The sequence below is a fragment of the Myotis daubentonii genome, chromosome 4, assembly GCF_963259705.1.
Source record: "Myotis daubentonii chromosome 4, mMyoDau2.1, whole genome shotgun sequence".
In the NCBI taxonomy this organism is placed as follows: domain Eukaryota; kingdom Metazoa; phylum Chordata; class Mammalia; order Chiroptera; family Vespertilionidae; genus Myotis; species Myotis daubentonii.
The window spans coordinates 113,441,365-113,462,777 of record NC_081843.1 but is presented as its reverse complement, the minus strand read 5'-3'; the positions used below and the strand labels follow the sequence as shown (position 1 = coordinate 113,462,777).

At 45.7% G+C, this 21,413-nt stretch overlaps 1 protein-coding gene across 4 annotated transcripts in view; it reads right to left on the bottom strand.

Moving 5' to 3' along the window:
• PARP8 (poly(ADP-ribose) polymerase family member 8) overlaps positions 1-21,413 on the bottom strand; it is a 141,557-nt gene that overhangs the window by 50,221 nt on the left and 69,923 nt on the right. For 2 of the 4 annotated variants that reach the window (XM_059695002.1, XM_059695000.1), the window contains exons 4-9: positions 14,264-14,353; positions 13,576-13,646; positions 11,929-12,006; positions 10,383-10,477; positions 2,969-3,029; positions 2,437-2,527 (exon numbers count right to left, since the gene is read on the bottom strand). In XM_059695002.1, the coding sequence (XP_059550985.1) occupies positions 2,437-2,527; positions 2,969-3,029; positions 10,383-10,477; positions 11,929-12,006; positions 13,576-13,646; positions 14,264-14,353 (486 nt within the window). The remainder of the gene's footprint in view (positions 1-2,436; positions 2,528-2,968; positions 3,030-10,382; positions 10,478-11,928; positions 12,007-13,575; positions 13,647-14,263; positions 14,354-21,413) is intronic. The other 2 variants (XM_059695001.1, XM_059695003.1) reach the window with 2 other exon arrangements.

Here is a 21,413-nt window from a genome sequence, read left to right as displayed (position 1 = left end):
TCCCTGCCTAGAATCGAAGATTATATTTAAAAATGAGCAGCAGCGGTAAGACTACATAAAGGCGTGCCCGTTCTCCTCTCAGCGTGGAGTTGGGGGAACAGGTGAACTGACCCAGGTTCGTTCCTCACCTGGTAACTCAGAACCAAACACGCTCTGACAAGGGCTTCTCTTCCTTTCACCACCATCGGAGTACAACTAAGTGGTGCATTTCAATCGCTAAAGAAAACAGAACACGCCCTAACCGGTGTGGCTCAGTGGATAGAGCGTCGCCCTGCGGACTCAAGGGTCCCAGGTTCGATTCCGGTCAAGGGCATGTACCTTGGTTGTGGGCACATCCCCAGTAGGGGGTGTGCAGGAGGCAGCTGATTGATGTTTCTCTCTCATCGATGTTTCTAACTCTCTATCCCTCTCCCTTCCTCTCTGTGAAAAATCAATACAATATTAAAAAAAAGAAAAGAAAGCAGAGCACAGCGACAGGCTGGAACACTGCGCAGATACCACAAATCACCCCGTTTTAGAAGGTTTAATGACTGGAGGAGAGGCTCAGGACATGGCGATGCATAACTCCTTATCGACTCAACGCCGATTTATGCAAGCCAACCAGGCAGGTACGGAAAACAAACTATTTACCGTTTTCTCGGCGTAGCGGGATTATGAGTAATCATTTTTCTTCTTTATTACCTTTATATATATTTGAAAGAAACAAAATGAAAAAACATCTGTTTGTCTTTGCCTAACATTAAGTCACATAACTTACTCTGTGACTTGTATTGAGGATTGCTTAAGTAGAATACGTCATACAAATATGGAAAAGAGGTGACCAGCCCAGCCGGTGTGGCTCAGTGATTGAAAGGAGGCCTATGAACCAGGAGGTCATGGTTCGATTCCAGGTCAGGGCACATTCCCAGGTTGCAGACTCGATTCCCAAGTGGGGGGCGTGCCGGAGGCAGCCGATCAATGATTCTCTCTCATCACTGATGTTTCTATCTCTCTCCTTCTCCCTTCCTCTCTGAAATCAACAAAAACATTTTTTTTAAAAAAAGGAAAGAGGTGGCTATGGAAGCATTTTCAGAATGAGAGCTGCTCCTGTGTAGTGCGTCAGCTGGAAAGGACGGCTTCCTTTCTTATGTGGAAAGGAACAGGAGGTGTGAGGTCCTGGCCGTGCCTGAGGGACACGGTGCAGAGGCCACAGCGGAGCCTGCGTGGCAGGTGAGGGATGGCGGCAGCCTGGCCAGCGGCCATCTCCGCCCTGGCCCTGGGCTCTGGGAGGGCTCTTCCTCTGAGGAACAGAGAACAGAGGAAGATCCACTGGGCTTCTGGCCAGGTGTCCCTTGGATCACTTGCGCTGGACCCGTTACCAAGCTACAGCAGTGGTTCTCAACCTTCTGGCCCTTTCAATACAGTTCCTCATGTGACCCAACCATAAAATTATTTTCGTGGCTTCTTCATAACTGTCATGTTGCTACTGTTATGAATCGTCATGTAAATATCTGATATGCAGGATGGTCTTAGGCGACCCCTGTGAAAGGGTCGTTCGACTGCCAAAGGGGTCGCGACCCACAGGTTGAGAACCGCTGGGCTACAGGAAGCCCCACCCCCATGAAGAATCACAGGCAAGGTAGACTCTCCAGTCAGGAGCCCCAGCTGACACCTGCGATGACTGCTACGTATCTGAAAGGCCGGCATGCTGAGCATCCAGCCTAGTGGAGCCTTGAATGACACGGGCCTCACCCACCATCTATCTGACTGCAAACTCTGGGGGACTCCAAGCAGGGGCTGCCCCGCTGAACCCTGAAGAATGGTGAGAGAGGAGCTGTTTTAAGCCACTACGTTTGCAGTGGTTTGTTATGCAGCAGCAGCAGAGAACTGGTGTGTGTGTGTGTGTGTGTGTGTGTGTGTGCAGGTGCGCCTAAGTTAGTAGGCGGGGAAAAAGGAATTTAATCCAGTAAGTCTCGCAAAGATTTATAGCAGGGTCCTTTGTCGTAAACAGCTGTCAGTTGAGATACAGCAAAGTCATCAGTTAAGGGACCACAGTACAAAAACTATTATGATGATCTCCATTTTCGAAACCAGAAATATGTTACACTGAGGCTGAGTTCATCAGGATTCAGAGGTGAGAGAAACGTACATTAACATTAAATCTCAGGATCAGAGACAGAATTTGAGCTTCTCCTATACGCAAAGTTCTCTTTTCGGTACTAATGTGCTTATTTCACAGACGCTTGTCAACTTCTGAAATCTATAGAACTAAATGGTACATGCTTCTCTTTCTAGTAGTCACATTGGCGGTAAACCATCTTTGTCAGGATGCAAGTGTACTTAAATGTCATTACCAAGATAGCTGCAATTACTCTCAGAATTACCAAATGCACCGTCATCTTATTCAATGCACAACGCACAACTAAATACTCAAAATAATAGAGAAATAAAGTCAACCTGGGCCATTTAAATACTGTGTAAGTGAGCAGTGTAGTCGGACAATTATAGGTTCTGTTCGAATCACTTCCCAAGCCACAGCAATCTCCTCCTGTGCAAATAAATATATTTTAAAGATGAATTAGTCATCTTGTAGAGCCAAGACGTATTTTCCCAAATAAAAAATATTTTTAACTTATTTTGAAGAAATGCATAAATCATTAAGGCCTACAAATTATCGTAAAACCTACGGTTTGTGAAAAGAAAACCAACATACTTTTAATCTTTGCCTTTTCACATGAAAATAAAAATGAAAACTTAAGAAATACTGAAGTACTGTACTAAGAGACTGCAAATTTCAGAGGATATTTAAAAACCAACACAAATATATATATATATAATCTGTTTCTTCAACCAGTCATAGCATTTTTTCATAAATCGCTCTGAAAAAGCCAATTCATTACTAATAGCATTATAGCAAAAATTAGATTTCCTCCCATAAAAATAAGCATTTTTTAAAGGTAGCGGTCACGTTGCATGAATTGATACTTACATCAAGAAAGCTGACATCGACATGCAGATCAATATCTACGTCGTCAATGGCTCCATACTCCCTGGAAGCAGAGATTAACGTCAATATTTTCAATTTCCTTAAAAGACGGGGTGTCCTAGGTTATTTTATATTAAAAAATTAATCATGAGCTCTTGTCCCTGATGTCCAGAGAGCTCGGACATGCCTGTGGACCTGAATTAACTGACTCCACGTGGTTGGATCGCCTCTCCTAGACCTACTGGATCCATCTAGACAACTTTCCACCTTTGGCCACCGGAACGTGCGTGTGTCAGTCCAAGAGCTGTTTGGTTCACAGGTTCGAACACCCCTGTTCTCTGGGGCAAGTTAAAGCCTTCCCACCTGGCTCCTCTCTCTCACTGTGCCCCCTAAGAGCGCAGAACTGCTTCTAGGGACAGAAAGGAGTTTCTGACAGGGGCGGGGGGCGGGGGGGAGTTTACTGCCCCAGTAGTAACGTGTCTAGGAACTTTCCTTCCGTGTTAGACACCAGTGGCTCTGAAACCGGTCGAGGTGTCTGCCATGCCACTGTCACTGTTCTCACAGGCAGCTCTGAAAGTCTGACACATCAACATTAAAACAAGTAACAACAGGTGTGTTCCACACTAAGATGTTATGAAGACCAACTTTTTTCCAGTGCAGGGAGAGACACAAGCCAGCGTATTTTTTAAGTTAACAAAAGAGTATAAAAACAATGGTTTTTCTATTCCCTGTATATACTAGTCTCTATGCTGTATATTTTTATAAAATTCTGGTTACACATGCTGCACCCAGTGAGGGAGCCAGCTATAAAGAGAGCAGACATGACAGAAGTTAATGGTCAAGTCCTCGTGAGCGCTTTGGGCCAGAACTGCTCTCAGGACCTCACACGCACGCGATCACATGCACTCACTCACAGAGGCACTAACCGAGGCCCAAGTGATGGAGCCGGCCAGCCCCCCTCACTCGGCACGGAGCTGGGACTTGAATTCGTGTGTCCTATTTATTTATGCAGGTGCTTCATCAGCTCAATATTCAATCAACTACCTTTTGTGTTGGAAACCAGGTGGGTCAGTAAGGGGGGATCCTATTAGGGCCTCACCATCGCCTTCCCACAAGCATCCCACTACCGGCCTCATTTGCAGATGAGAACACTGAGGCTTAGGGAGGGACAAATTGCCGAAGGGCAGGTAAGAAGTCATCGGAGGCCTTAGATGCATTTCTGCCGAACCCATGGGCACAGACAATGGTGTGGTGAAGGCCTGGGAGGGGTGGGAGCGAGATGGAGGGGTCAGTGGGGGAAAAGGGGGACACCTCTGATACTTTCAACAATAAACTTTTTAAAATGTCAGTGGGAAAGCCAGGTACTGAGCTCGTGCCCAACCTCAGCACTGCTGAGCACAGTACCCGGTACACAGTTAAGTATGCGATGAAAATGCCGTGTATCACACGTACATCCGGGTAATGCTAATAGAGCACAACACTGCCCACAAATGGTGGGTGCTGTCACAGGATTTGGAGAAAGCATTTTTAATGACTAATGGTTCATGGAATTCAACGAATGACAGAGTCCAGGCAGTCTTTTCACTTTTGAGGTGTAGGACAAATTGCAGCATTTTATGTATAATAACTTAGCCTCTCCGCTTCCTGCATGCTCCCCTTAAAATATATGCAAACACTGCGCACATTTTCATTATTTAGAAAACTGAACTTTTCATTCTTTCCTAGTAATCCTTTTAAAGGTTAAAAGGCTAAAAATTATTCACGCAGCGATTTTTTAAAATAGCATGGGTCACAACATCTGTGTTTTTCAGAGTAAGAACCTTTATAACTATATGCAAATTTAGATATAAAAATATGCCAATTTAGCTATGAAATTAGACAGAAACGAAGACAAGACTAAGCCGCAAGTGCATGAACCATTCTTTGTGCCTCTTGTTCTGGATTCAGCAAACTTTCCTGGAAAAGCCAGATGGTAACTCTTCCAGGAGTCCAGGCCACACAGACTCGCTGCCACGCATTCCTCTTGCTGGCCGTGTGGGTCCCCCCGCCCTCCACAACCCTTTAAAAAAGCGCCCACCATTTGTAGCTCAGGGGCTGTCAGGCAGGGCCCGCAGCCAGTGGCCATGATGTTCTGACCCTGACCTCCGGCACGTTCTTCGTAAACACAGGAAGTGAATATGCACAGTGAGGTGTGAGAGCGTACCCGCACCCGGAGATGTGATGAGGGGCACAGACTGCCGAGGCCTTTCCAAGGCTCTCCTGCGGGGAGGGAGCCGGGACCACAGCCATCCCCCAATCACAGCGGCGCCCACTCCCACCTGGAAAACGTACGTACAGCAGAAATCGGGGGGAGATGAATACTGAAGAATAAGGAAACACTTAAAGAACAGCACACACTGACGCAGTTTTTTACAATTGCCCGTTACTAACAAAGTGGATATGAAAGTATTTCCTATCCTGCGGGAAATGTTCAAATATACGACTTACGGAGCAAGTGGAGCGCCAAAAAGCATGGGAACTAAAATACCTTTTAGTAACAAAACACAAATAGGAAAACCAATAAAGTAAGAAGAGTACGTATATATCAATTGTAAGTCGTGGGTAAAATTTACTTTATAAATGTGTTACGTATTTTCTAAAAACGTGTACTTTTTCTGATTACAAAGGTCAGAGGCTCATTATATTAGATGAGAAATAGAAAAACAAACAAAAAGGAACTTGTAACACCACCATTCAGAGATCGCCCTTCTGCTTCTGTCTCACTCCCGTCTCTCCCATATGCTCTATATCATATAACACATAGACTATATTAAGGGTAACACACTATGTCATATAACTCAGAGACTATATTAAGGGTAACATACTATATCATATAACACATACAATATATTAAGGGCAACATACTATATCATATAACATACAATACATTAAGGGCAACATACTATATCATATAACATACAATATATTATGGGCAACATACTATGTCATACAATATATACTAAGGGTAACTTACTATATCATATAACATAAGGGTACTATAACATGAGAAGATTTTTGTCCTGCTCTTTCACTTCTTCTATGAGTGCTGTTTCTATTTTGTGGAGTATTTTTCTAAACCGCTCTGAATTTACATTTAAATGGCTCTATTTGTATAAATAAAATTGAATAGTACATCATTAGGTTGCTTTCCATTCTTTTTTTACACTAAAAATATTGACAAATAGCTCCCTGGATAAAAATCTGCACGCATCTGTCTTCTCACAGAACGATTTCCAGGACTATTGAGCAAAACAAATGGTCTGACTATACTTGGGAGTCTTGCGCTACATACAGTGTTTAATTGCTGTTTCAAAGGGTTACCACACTTTATAATGAAATCAGCCAGGTTTTCACACGGACCCTTCCCCACAGCCCCATCATCGAAAGGCATTTTCTCTTCTGGCCCATCTTTGCCAGTTGCGCAGGGAAGAATACATTCTGCGTGGACTTATTGCTGATGGCAGGCCTGGGATGCTGAGAGGCAGACAGGGGTAAAGCAGAAAGAAAGACCCGGAAGGCCCCGACCCACAGTCCGTCTCGTCGTAGAGAGATGTCCAGACGCTGCCGCAGACGTTTATCCTGAAGAAATGAATCGGAAGGTGCATACGGCCTTTTCACAGCCTTTCTCCCGTGCGGACATTGAAGCATTCCTTATACTTCTTTAAAGTCTGTATCCTCCCAATTCCTAACACTACCAATTTCTTACAAAAAAGAACTGAAGGTTCCCAGGCCCTCCATCCACGCCGCAGAGCAGGCGGGGTGTTAAGGCAGGCGTTAAGGGTTCGCCATTAACTGGACGCTGCAGGTGCCGACCCCAGACCGCCCCTGGCTGCCAGGCCTCACTTCAGAGCATCACCAGGAGGGCGCTGCGTGTGCAGCTCCTGCCGCGCTGCCCTGCTCTCCGAGGCCAGCGATCCCGGGCCCCTGCGGGAGCAGAGGGGTGCCGTCGGTCCCGAGGCCGCCGGTCCCCAGCTGCTCTGCATCCAAGTCGCTTCCGGAGCCTCGCACACAGCGGTGAACCGGGAGCTGCCGGCGCAGCTGACCTGTGACACCAGGGGCCTGGCTGTCTGAAGGCCGGCGTGGGCTCACGGGGACCCACAGCACCTCGTGCGCGCCCGCCTTTGTCCCCGGGGAGGGTGACGGCAGGAGGGCAGAACATGTGTGCAGACGAGGGGGACGCAGGAGGACCCGCTGCGCCCTGTCGTCTGGAACTCGGGGCCAAGAGGACCTGCCCGCGGGTCCGTGACCCAGTGCCACGTCCAGGCTGCCCCCTGACGCGGCGTTCAGTGGCCTATTGATCCAAGAACAGGGTGAGCAGAGGAGGCTGATGGTTGTTCGGATGGAAAATACGACAATAAGGACTAACTAGCAACGCAGGAATAAACCGTGTGTCACATGCTCGCACCGTAAGCCTCCTTTGCCCACTGTGTATGTGGAACGTATTTTTCTATGAACGTGTTTTTGAGGGCACTTTGTGTTAGAATTCTTGCCCATTCATTCTCCTTTTACTGGAACTGAGGGGAGGTGGCAAGTCACAGAGCACAGCGCACTGTATATGGGGTGCGAGTCTGAAACCTCGCGGGCAAATGATGGGGATCCCTTTCCTCCCGGCCCATGGGAACGCCGAGGCTTGTAAGTCCTTCCTACCTAAGGGTGTTGATCACCTTGCTCTCAGACAGCACAAAGCGAGTTTTTTTGTAAGTACACGCCTATGCGGTAAATTCACTGAAAAACACGAAACGTCCTCATTCTGTAGCAGGGCTCCCAGGGAGGCCTGTGCGGGCTGGTCCCGGGTTAATCACGTTCACACGGACCTTTGTCCCACAGGAGCCGAGTCAGAGCTGTCACCCGCTCACGAGGGTGACTCCGCACAACCAGCGCTGCTAGGGACACGGCTGGGCGGGGCGGAGAGAGCCGACTCTCACAGATGCATCCTCGGGCGCTTTTCCTGTCCCCCCTTCACCCTTTCCCGACGGGTCCGCCTCCATGGAGGCGGCTGGCGCTTACAGGGAACTCAGAAGTGCTTAGCTGCCCCTCATTAGATGTCGCATTAAAAAAAAAGACACCAAATAGCCTATTATGCATATTGAGGTACTTTTGCTCTTCAAACTCCATTAAGTTCTTATAAACCTCAATTAAGTGAAAGAACAGCTCATTAGAACAGCCTGTGTTCAACAGACTCGGAACCTCGCAAGGAAGATGGGCCCAGACCTGAGGCCTGACCCTCCCCTTCCCACGTGTCCAGCCCTCAGTGTCTGGGACCAGACGGTGCATCCCTTCTCATTTGAGCAAATCGCACTCGTCCTGCGGAGTCACCTGCACGTCATCAGGCCTCCGGGAGGCTGTTTATTCTGGAAACACCCTCTGGAGCTGGAGAGAATCTAGAGGAAATCTGGAGCAGGCGAGAGCATGGCCTGCATTCATGGAGATGTGAATGGGATCAAAATGGATAAGTGACATAAGCAGGGGGGAGGGGGGGGAGGAATTAAGCACAACCATTTATGACTTCATTTAAATAAAGTTCCAAATACTTATCTAATTTCAACAGCTGATACAGTATCCATAATCTCATCAATGATGGGAAATACTGATAGAGACTATCCTAGGTGTTTCATAAATGCCTGCAGAAAGAAGACACAAGCAATGCCATCTGTGTGTGACAGTATAACTGAGGTCTAGGCAGCGTGGAAATCAGGTGTTTTCAGAGGTTCTGACCTACGAAAGCAGTCAACACAGGCCAAGGTCATCCTCCAACAAGACCGCATGCTTCAAAGGAAGACGCTGAAGTCCCTGCCGTCTCGTTTGGTTAATCCTATCCCCCCGGCTTTTTCCTTTCAGTGGGGGAGGGGGTTACGTTACTGCAATTAGAGTTTTAAGCTTTCAAGCAAAGTTCAACTGGCGTTAAGAAATTAGCCATTGTTTTGGACGACTTGCTGATTTCAGTTCCTACTGCCTCCTTGGCTTACTCGCTCTGAAACTCACAGAACAGCCCTCCCCGAGCCACGGGAGGGAGCAGCAGGGAAATGATCGCAGCTCATCTGCTAAAACTTGGACCACTGTAAAGATCTGCTTTTCCCATGCAGTCACTCTCGCTCCATTTCGGCTTCCGGGGCCTCAGGAGGCAGGAGGGAGGGTCTGGGTGTACGCCCCAGCTCCGAGGCTGCAGGGGGACTGGGCTTCCGCCTCTGCAGTTCAGGGAAGCATTTGGAATCCGGGAGCAGCTGCAGCTGCTGCACTTCCCCACGGAAAGCGCTCGTTCGATCTCAAAACCTGGCTGTGTCCAGGGAAGAGAATGGAACCAGGGCACGGAGGCGGCCACTGAGAACCGCCCAGCACCCACAGCCCGAGTTCCAGACAGGCCCACGCTACACCAAATGCCAGGATGCAAGCAGGACTGAAATCCAACCAAAACACAGCAAACACCAAAAGCAGGCATCGCTCCAGCACCCACAGAATTCAGTCTCGAGGGGAGGAGGTAAAGCCAAACCTTGCAGGCGTGAGAAGGACAGGGAGTGAGGGCCGAGCCCAGTGCGATGGGAGCGCCCAGGGGGCTCCAGGCAGAGCTGCGCGCTGGCAGGGGCCCGAGTGAACACTATAGCGGGGCTGAGAGGGAAAACGGCTGTGCAAATGGCCGGAGTCAAGTGGAAGAGGTGTGGCTGGACCGATTCGGGTTCAGGGGGGAAAGGCCGGGGAGGCCTGGAGCCCACGGGCCTGGGAGACGAGCCTTTGGGCAAAGACCCGGAACCTGCAGCCGTCGAGCTGGCTCGTGGGAGGCACCCCCAGGGTGTACAGGGGGGCCTTCTCACATCAGGGAGAGAAAAGAGAGGCCAAGAAGGAGGGTGGGCTCTTCTGAACGATGAGAACGAATAAACGTGGTCTACAAATATATCACCAGAGAATATATTAGTGACCGCAGAATAAAATGCATGCCCTTCAGATAAACACTGTGCATGTTTAGGAGGGTTTGCCCCTCCTGGTTTTGAGGGGCCAGGTAGCAGAGTCCGGTGCGATCTGGTTACCAGTGGGCATGCGTTATTTCCTTGTATTGTTCGCACGGAAGTGTTCTGGTAACGGCGTGGGCCCAGCTGGCCCAATCTATCATCGGAATTGACGGACACGACTTAAGACTGAGGTTTTATCAAAACCAGCTCTCCTAACTAACGAGTTTGAATGCAGTCGATGTAAGCTTAAACTACGTACAAAAAACGCACACCCCGTATCGGCGAAGATGCCATCCTGTACACGCAGGAGCACGCTAGAATCTCCCCAATATTTTCCAATATCATTGAGCCCAAGAAAACGTCCGCTGAGATAACTCCCACAGAGGCCCCCGCCTGACCGAACGGTGTCGCTTTCACTCCCCGCGGCGTCGGTTTACCTGAGAGAAACCGCGTGCGGCCCGTAGATCTCCCGGACCGCCGACAGGTCGGCCTCGAGCTGCGGGTGCTTGTGCAGCTCCCCGTCGTAGTTCACCTGCGAGGAGGGGGTCAGAGGGGCCAGGTGAGGACGCGCATCAACAGAACACCCCCCGAGCTGTCCACCCCTTGGGCAGCTCTGGGGGGGGCCCTTCCTCTGTCACCTTCGCTTACACATACAGGTAATTCGGCCGCATATCCTCCGAGGTTCTTAGGCTCACATACGTCTAGGGCAGTGGTAGGCAAACTCATCAGCCAACAGAGCCAAATATCAACAGTACAACGACTGAAATTTCTTCTGAGAGCCAAATTTTTTAAACTTAAACTATATAGGTAGGTACATTGTTATTAACTTAATTAGGGTGCTCCTAAGGCTTAGGAAGAGCCACACTCGAGGGGGCAAAGAGCCGCATGTGGCTCGCGAGCCGCAGTTTGCCGACCACGGGTCTAGGGTAATTTACTGTGCTCAAAGGTCAAATGAGCCCACTCTGATCTGAAGAAAGTGCAAATGTTCAAGGGGCTGAAGAGAGTGTCTGGCAGGTGATCTGAAAAGCGCCTAGACAGGACTTCTAGACTGAAGGAGGCGTGCCCCTCCCCGGCACGGAGCCGTGTGGCAGATGTGGACCGGGAGGAACGGTTGTGCCCAGCGTCAGTGCGACAGGGTCACAGAGCAGCTCTGCTGGGAAGGCAAGCCTGCGAGCAGACCCTGCCTCACCTGCGTCCCGTCTCCACTGCCTGGCAGGGGCCTCGTGGACAAACTGCTGATTGTTCCTCCTGCATGACAAGCCGACCTGCATTCCTTCCTGTAGTAACAACACTGGCTTTAAAGCGCCTCTTTAACACGTTACCATCTCACTACTCTATCCAAGTTCCGAAGCTGAGTGATGGAGAAGTTGGCAGAAACGGAACGAGCCACCTTCTACAGCCGTGTCCTAACCCTGACCGCCCCGTGAAAATTCTGACATTCTCCTGGAACAACAGAACGAGGCTTTTCTCTATGCGCCTACGTGGCCGTGCCATTTCCATCTCCGTACGTTATGAGCTTTCTTCCTAAGTTTTCAACAAGCACTGGACATCCGTGTTAGAGAAAAAGGAAGACAAGGGATGAAATGCTGGGGTGCTCAACCCTTAGTTTTAAAAGGCTAATCCTCTTCTACTTCAAACTGCCAGCCCATGCTTTGTTAGAGCTGTCATCGTCTCAAATACAGACTGAGCACCGTGTGCTTAAGAACCGTAAGTCAAAAGCATAAGGAAGTGCTGTGTGTAAAGTCACAATCGAGAAGTAAGACAGTGTCAAAGTCAATGAACGATGACCGTCGAAGAATGGCAAGAGACGCCTGAGCTTCTGAAATGTGTCGGACAGGAGAACGCGACGAGCCGCACGGGTGCCCTCGTCAGCCACAGACCCTGAAGGCCACGCGGGCCTCGCGGAGCGCAGGCACAGACGTCCACAGGACACGGGCGGAATCGCTACGTGGAGAGCGGGTGCCAGGAACCCCGGGCGCCTACCTGTCCTCCATAATAGAACTCCTCAGAGTCGTTATCCCCTTCCGAGTCTTCTTCCACTGCACTATTCTGTCTCGACTCCTTAAAAGAATAGAGCAAGAAGACAATTTATTTCAGTGGTCCAACGAGTTTGCCTCCTGAAAAGAAAGCAGCAAGTGGCCATAGCAGGTGGGTCTCTGCACGAACCCCGGATTTTACAAGAGAACAATCTTAGTGCGTATGAGCCAAGAACATGACAGACCGGAGGAGACGGTGTGGGGAGTTCACGAAGCTCTATGCGCATGTTCTTCTAAAGCTCTACTTTGCTTATGCTGATGTGTACAACTTCATGTGTTGCGTCAATATAAGAAACTATATATAAGCAATTACAACTCTGAATTTGTTCTGATAAAACAGCTGACAAGCTCATGCTGATTCAATTTTTTTAAGTTTTATTTTTCAGTTACAGCTTGCATTCGTTATTATTTTGTATTGCTTTCATTTGCACTGATTCAATATTTTTATTAAAAAGGTTCTCAGCATTATTATCGCAGGCGGTCCTCACTCCCACTGCCAACTCTACACAATGGTGTGAAAGAAAAGACGCTTTGAATCCAATAATTAAAAAATCAAATTATGAAAATAAATATGAATCACATTATAAAAAAGACCTTTCAGAATACAGAAACTGCTTTCAATTTCAGATGCAAAAGGATATTTAATTAAATTTGCTTGCACTTAAAGGTTGAGCTTCTAATTAACTAACCCACATCTGTAATGTGTCTAAAGTACAAACAATGGAAATTCATCTGAATGAACTCATGGTTACCAATAGTTACTATCCCTATTCCCAGCTCCGTTAAAATAATAAGAAGGAAGGTGGCTTCCTTCAGACATAAGAGTCTATTAACCCAATGTCTTATAATCATCCCTGAATCTCCAGGCCAAATTTCAAACTCTTTAGGAAAACAAAAACCTGGGAACGAGCACCTGGGTTTGATGAAACGCTCCAGCTTGTGGTGTTGGCCACCGTATGGCTAACGCAGTGGTGCGCAGGGTGGATAGGGACGAACAGGATGAACCCTACAACTTCAAAAGTGTTGTGCTGAGTGCATAGTTTTAAAAGCCAAGAACCGATGGCTCCATTGCACTCAGATTGTCTGTTTCATGCCCCAGTATTCACAGCCTCAGGTAACATTTTCTAAGGGTGAGTTTGTTGTTCGCTGCTGTTCGCGCTGGCTGAGAATAACAGGAGCCGTACCCACACTCTCTGCTACTTCAGCTGAAGAGTCACTTTCACCCGTGAAACCATGTGTAGTCGTTGAAGGAGGGGAGAGTCTTCGTCAAGTTCGTCGCTGGTGGGAGCGGAAATAGTGCCATATGCCCAGAAAGAGAGTTTTTTGAGACTCATACAGGAGAAGGAGCGGTTTCTATTTGCATGGAATTAAATCCCTGAGGTTCCTAAGTCCCATTCCCCTCTGTCCCCCGTAAACTAAGTTCATTTAGGCCATTCCCCTTCCCACACAGTAAGTCCCGAAGACCTGGGGTTTGAGCGTCATTCACTATTTGCAACCTTAACCTAAATAACAATGATGATGCTGACTACAAAGACACAGCAAATTTCAAATAAATTTTATGTTTTAAAATAAATACAAAATATAATTTACATACCTCCCCATTTTCCTTCTGTAATTTGGATTTTATGGATAAGCAACAGTTAATGTCATTTGTTTTCCTTAATTCTGAAAGTTATAAATTAAAAAAATCATTTTAGTTTTTAGTATACTATTAACACACATTCATAAATTTCAGCATAAAAATACCTCTTAGGTGATTCCTTTGCAAGAAGATTCTGAAATTACATTATGTTGGGGAGTTACATAATAACAAGCTATTCTGATTTTTCATTGCTCATAAAAATATGGTCAAAGTAAAATGCCACTATACAGATGCTTTCAGTTCTCTCTCTCTCTCTCTCTCTCTCTCTCTCTCTCTATATATATATATATATATATATATATGATCTACAATGTGATCTATAATGCCTCAAGTATGCTTGTTAAATAAATATTCAGTTTGTCTAGCAGTGTCATTATGCATGAAAACATTTTCAAAAGAACAAATATCAACATGACACCATTAAACAAGACTTTTTTAAAGTACTATAAATGTATGCACTTAAACAACTGTCAAAAAAACAAACTAAAGCGCTTGAGATAGAAAATTTGGATGGAGAACCAGATTTCTAAATGCTAAAGATTTACTATCTGTTACATGGGCTCAAGGAAACCAAAACACAAAGCTACCTAATAACCAAACAAACATTAACCTAAGATAAAAAATAGTGTATTCCAATTACCTGTTGCTATTCGGTGAAAAATTACTGGAATTGGCTCTGTAGTAACTAACACATCTTCATCATTTTCTGAACTTGACACGTAGGTGTTATCTGCAAAGAAGTATAGACAATGAAAGGCATAGTAACTTGAAAAAGTACATCCTTTATAAAAGTATAAAGTTATATCCATATCACCTCTAACACTTATGAGGCACACACTATTGTTCTAATAAGTCAGAAAATAATTAAGTAAATTGCCAATGAATGTGTAAACGCATTGTGAATGGCACCTCCTAAGGAAATACAGACTTTGGGACAGACACTGCCCACATACACATCTAAAATGGCCCATCTGTGGCCACGAATCATTAGGATGCAACAGGTTGCCCCAACTCACTGAGCAGGGGCCTTCCCGGTGCCACTCTCTACACAGGAAGCAGAGCGGAGGGAGGAAGCTCACCAGGACCCCAGGTGCCCCCAAAAGACTCCACGTTACGTCACTACCGAGTCTGAGACAAAGCTTCTGTTGTAAATCAGATCCCTCGTGTCACTCTAACATGTGTATTGTTTCTTTTCCTTAATTTTTATTTTTCAACGACGGTTTATTTTCATATTACTTTGTACTGGCTTCAGGTGTACAGCATGGTGGTTAGACAATCATATGCTTTACGAAAATAAGGTATGTTCTTGAATTGGTACGAAGTCTCCCAATTCTTCTTCCACAAATTAACTTCATCTAAATAGTACAACACAAGTTAAGTGCACAGGACACTTCATTACTCCAAGGGTCTCTGTTTCTTGTGCATTTTTTTTGTTTCCTCTGGGAAAATATTTTTTATAAATTTAGGACTTTTCCCTGATAAATCCTGATTTTCAAGTACATGCTAATACAACCGAACACAGAGCTGTTTATCCTACTTTGCTCACTGACGATCACAGGACATAAGCCAGACAGCTATTTAACAAACACGTTATCAATTCAGTAATAATGGCCCCATACTACGCTGAAGGACGTATAAAATACGTGAGTAATAAATATAAAAACAGAGGTGCAGAATACCCCTTACACACAATAAATAGAAGCCTGTATTAATTTTTGCGAGGGGAATGACAATATGACTGTCTAGAAACACAATCAAAGATCTCCAGCCAAGTTTTCATAATATTGTGTCAGTGCAGCGAGAACGTGATTTTTAGTTGACAGATATCTAAGTCATCGCTTTCTTTCCAAAGAAACATCTGGACTGTTTTTAGACCCTGAGCAGCGAGGAAAGATAGGATAGTCCCACGTACTCACAGCCCAGCCCCACAAGACTCAGTAGACATGAGGCTGAGACGGTTATTTAGAAAGGAGAGAGGCAACCTGCGTGCGGGTGGATTAGATGTGAAACCAAAACGGTTTGCCTCGTTACTTCGATTCGTTTTCATGACACATTCTGCCTTATTTCATTTTCACGCAGCATCATGTGAGTTTCCTGTTTCACAAGTGGAACCACAGACTAAGGAACAGATTCGACACAAATTTGTTTTTTCTCCTCATTAGTTGAGACCGCTTATCTGGAGTCTCTTCTGCCCAGAATCTTGGGCTTTCAGGAAAGGATGCAAAGAGCCCTCCATTCAAGCCAGTGTTTAAATTTCTTTAACCCTCGTGAAGAGTCCTACTGACTCAAAGCTAACTGCCTCTGAATAGACTTAACTAGTTCTTCCCTGTGCACAGCGGACTCCTTGCAGCAAACTTGTGGAGAAAAGGAGACTAGAAAGGACGCATTAAGGCAACGGAAGGAACCACTGAGCACCGACCAGGGGAGACACAGAGCCATCCGAGAGGCAGGCACAGCCACTGGCAATATCTCAAAGTTGCAGAGAGAAGGTTTGCCTAAAGCAGTGGTCGGCAACCTGTGGCTTGTGAGCCACATGCAGCTCTTTGGCCCCTGGAGTGTGGCTCTTCCACAAAATACCACGTGCGGGTGCACATGTACAGTGCGATTGAAACTTCGTGGTCCACGCACAGAAGTCGGTATTTTGTGGAAGAGCCACACTCAAGGGGCCGAAGAGCCGCATGTGGCTTGCGAGCTGCAGTTTGCCGACCACTGGCCTAAAGCATCAAAAGGCAAGTAAATCACAACTTTGTTTCATAAAACGGGGACATAGGATGGAACGGCTTATGCAACGTGTTGTCACTGGAAGGCGGTCAGATTTGACCCAAGAAAATACAGTTTGGCCCTGGCCAGTGTGGCTCGGTTGGTTGAGCCAGTCCCGGGCACTGAAAGGTCGCTGGTTGATTCCCAGTCAGGGCACATGCCCAGGTTGTGGGTTCGGTACCCAGAATGGGTGTGTGGGAAACAACCAATTGATGATTCTCTCACATCCATGTTTCCGCCCCCCCCCATTCTGTCTCTCCTTCCCTCCCTTATCCCTTCCTCTCCCTCTCCCTTCTTTTCTTGCTAAAATCAATAAAGACATTTTTTAAAAAAGCAAATAGAATGCAGTTTAATGAACACACATTGCATTATGCTGAAGGACAGGATGACGCATTAAACATATTGTTTTCTAAGAGAGTGTCACCAGTTTGTATGTGGGGTAGTATGTAGGCACTAAAACACTTTTGATTTCTGTTTTTGGCTTCATTTACGCAAACCAACCACGTGTTCAGGTTCCACGACAATAGATATTAAATCGCCTCTGCAATACAATAGGCCAGCTCACAAAGGTACGCCCAAGTCAGAAACGGACAAAGCCCCTCAAGCCCAGGCCTTGCTCCCGTCTGCCTGTTCATCCCGTGGCCTGGGCCACGGCGGCCAGGTGGCACAGAGGACAGGCTCCGAGGCACGGAGCCCCTGTGTCCTCTCGTGGCTGTTTAGATGTGACCGCTAATCCTCCTCACCCTGTGTGACATCTGTCACACTGTCTTCATCTTGTTCAGACGTGGAAACGTGGGACGTAAAAGGGTGAGGGACCGCTCAAGGCAACAGAATGGGTCAGTGGCCGAGGAGAACGTTTCCCAACTCAAACCCCTTCCCGGGAATTCTCCCACGTGACTCAAGAGCTGCCAGCTATTTTATCTTAAAACTGTTATTGAGGACCGTGAGGTTCTGTGATGTGTACGTGCTGAGGTCCGTGAGGTTCTGTGATGTGTACGTGCTCAGGTCCATGAGGTTCTGTGATGTGTACGTGCTCAGGTCCATGAGGTTCTGTGATGTGTACGTGATGAGGTCCATGAGGTTCTGTGATGTGTACGTGCTCAGGTCCGTGAGGTTCTGTGATGTGTACGTGCTGAGGTCCGTGAGGTTCTGTGATGTGTACGTGCTGAGGTCCGTGAGGTTCTGTGATGTGTACGTGCTCAGGTCCGTGAGGTTCTGTGATGTGTACGTGCTGAGTTCCGTGAGGTTCTGTGATGTGTACGTGCTGAGGACCGTGAGGTTCTGTGATGTGTACGTGCTGAGGTCCGTGAGGTTCTGTGATGTGTACGTGCTGAGGACCGTGAGGTTCTGTGATGTGTACGTGCTGAGTTCCGTGAGGTTCTGTGATGTGTACGTGCTGAGGACCGTGAGGTTCTGTGATGTGTACGCGCTGAGGTCCGTGAGGTTCTGTGATGTGTAGGTGCTGAGGTCCGTGAGGTTCTGTGATGTGTACGTGCTGAGGACCGTGAGGTTCTGTGATGTGTACGTGCTGAGGTCCGTGAGGTTCTGTGATGTGTAGGTGCTCAGGTCCGTGAGGTTCTGTGATGTGTACGTGCTCAGGTCCGTGAGGTTCTGTGATGTGTACGTGCTCAGGTCCTATAGATCCTTGTGTAAGGCTGTTGGGAGTAGGACCATTTTCTCTTCCCTTCCCCCCAGACCACGCGAGCATGACCGGGATGCACGCAGATGAGAGGAAGCTATGGAAAAGGATCACTTAGACGGTTGCTTTTATTTTATTCCAACTGCAGCACCATTAGGCCAAGTCATTCCATTATTCGTCCCTATGTGATTTAAGAGAAATAATTCTAAATGAAATTGCACTGTTGTTATAATATGGATATTTCCCCTGAATATAAGATGTAACATTCAGGTCAACCCCCAAGCCAAACAATGATTATCCCTCCTATTTATTCATGTTTTTTAGCTTGATCAAAACCCAAGTTTCTTAAACAGGTGTAACTGCTGTAACAAATTCTGCATGTGTATGTGCGAGGCCAGTGTATTTTGATGCAAACAGATGATGCTGGACAATGTATTGTCCCTCTTTTAAAGATGAGGAAACCAAGGCTCCGAGAAATTAACTTGCTCAAATTCTGTAAGGAATTAAAATAGTAATACTACAGTTAGTAGTGGTGAAACTGACTGAACCCCAAAATCAATGCTTTATCTTTTAGTAGCAAATATTGTCCGTCAGCGATTGCAATACCCTGTAGAACATGTAAAGGGACAAAAGAATCCATCAGCCTGGAGGGGGGGCGGGGTGATGAGAAGCGTCTGCTGTTCCGCTACAGCAAACCCACCACCCAGGACTGACATGACCTTTAAAACACAGGCGACAATGCAGGCTCCACAGGGGAGGACAGTGAGCCAGAAGGCTGCTCTCTTCCTTCCCTGTATTTTGAAGAACCAGCAGAGCGTTTAGTATTCCACTCATTTACATGCGATCATGTACACCTAAGACTCAGTCAAGACCCTCCTCAAGGTTCATTTTCTCCAAAGCAAACTATGAAAGGCGTTTCAAACATGGCCAGGTTACTTAATATGTTAATATTATAAAATGACAAATCTGTTCCTAAAGAACACACAGGGTCGCCTAACCCTGAGTGTGAAGGATTCTGCGGACACATTTCCACGGGGCAAAGAAAATTCCCTATTTTTACACTTGGATGACGAGCTAATCATTGAACCAGATAACCCAGGAAAGGGTGGGGAAAGCCGGAGGGAAATTAGCAGAAGAATTGGTCAAAGGGGGGAAAAGACGAGAACAAACATAAAACAAGAGAAAGGAGAAATAAATGGAGAGAAGAGGAAGGCTTTAGGTGGATAGGCTGCATGCTAGCAATCTTCTTGCTCAACAATCTGGACATTTCACCAATACAGTAGGCTTTCGAGAACACGTGTTAAAAAATGACCAAGAAAGAGAAAAACAGAACCGATCAATGATCGGTCATGGCAGACAAATAAAACAACTGCCCTAGAACCATCCTTCAAAGGGTACCAGGCTCAGAAAGATTTGCTTGAAAGTCCTAGCAAATGCCAAAAAAAGTTTATTTCCTTTATCAATTCAAAGTCTTTAATAACAAACTACGTGACAAAATGCACATAATTCTTATAGATCCATATTAAGATATCTGCTAATATAACTAGTCATCTTGTTATTCAGAGCAGAAAGCATATAGGATCTCTCAATAAATGCCAAACCAGAAGTTGATAAAAATTTAATACTAAAAAAAAAAAAAAAGCTTGGTAAATGAGGAAAGGAACACTTCCTTTTCTGAAAGAAAGCAATTGCAAGCACGCGCCCTAATTTTGAGAAGAGGGGTAAAGCTGCCAACATTCACATAAAAAAAATAATAATAATTCTGGATGTTCTAGCCAGAGCAGAAGGAGAAAAAAATACAAGTATGGGTAGTGGAAAGGAAAAGCAAACATATAAACTTTAAATAATGTTATCTATCTGAGAAATCAAGCACATCAGCTGTACTCATAATGAAAATCAATGTAGATTAAAATTTAATGATTGGGAAAATATGACCATACTGATATGCATTTTGGAGAAAGCTCCGTGGAAGTATTGCGACTAATTCTCCAGTCTGACGGGAATCAGAGCTTTAATTATAGACTTGGTTTTACCACCAAACAGCACGTCCTTGGGAAACACTACTGAACTTCACCCAGCACATTTCTTCAAGTATAAAACGTCCTCATAGTTCTGTCCCTACAAAGACTGACATTTCGAGCCAATTCAATTACGTGTATGAAAATACTTGACATTCGATGTACTGGCTGCGTGACCCAATTCAAATTTCCGCCCAGAACACCCTGATCCCTCCCATTCGTGGGCTTTATTTATACAGTTTTTCTTTTTATAAATGAAATGAAATTCACCACAAACTGCCCCAAGAAAAACAAATTCAATTTTTAAAAAGCACACATGAAAACCAATGCTTTATTTTTTAATTTCAATTTTTCTATATTGTTTTTCCAATATTGTGTTTCCAATACTCTATAGTGGGGTTCCATTTGGCGAGAAAAAGAGCAATACCTCTTGGCCACAAGAGGGAGCTAAACATTTGGGTCCCTTGATTTATTGAAGGCCTCTTTCACATTTCCTACGCGACAGAAGACTTCCCTGTCTCCAACTTGCGACCTGATTTGTGGCATCATTTCTATCCCTTGAAATAAGGTCCCGCGTTGCTCATGGCTCCTCAGATGAGAAGCACAATAATTACAATATTTACAACCAACAGTGGGGCTTTTATTTTCCTAACATGCTTAGCGAACACGGAGCATCAAAAACATCCTATGTCAGTGTAAATAAGGGCTGATTGCAAAATCATCTACAAAAAAAAATATTTTTTCTTTATAAATATATCTTCTCTTGGTTCTTCCACTAAAATCTTCCCAGAATACTTTTTATACGACTATTAAAAAACGGGCGTATCTTTAATAATAAGTAACCCCCCCCCTTGTAAAAATTGTACAACCGATAAAATACTATGCTCAAAACATGGAGATCATGCCAAACAAAAGGTAATAAATAAAGTACCTCCTGTTCTCAGAAAGGAGTTTATGATTTACAACATTTTAAAAGGTGACTTTGATCTTACAAGATTAAAAGTCAAAATGCATACTGCAAACCGCCACAGAAAACACAGAGCTTAAATACCAAGGAAATGAGTTTCACAACATCCTCATACACATTACAAACGAATCATTTTTTTAAAACACTCAAAGTACACATAATCAAAGTCACTTATATCCGTCTGGTCATTTTATACTGAAAAATGTGATCCCAATCACACAGAGTCTGAATAAAATGGCTAGGTTTGAAAAGGAATTGGAATTTTGTTTCCAATTTATGACCCTGACAGGTCACCACAGTGACTTTGTTAAGCATTTGATTGAACTCAGTAAGAATACTGAAGTGAGATATGCACAGGGTGGGGCAAAAGCAGGGACAGTTCTGAGTATGCAAAACATGGAGCTTA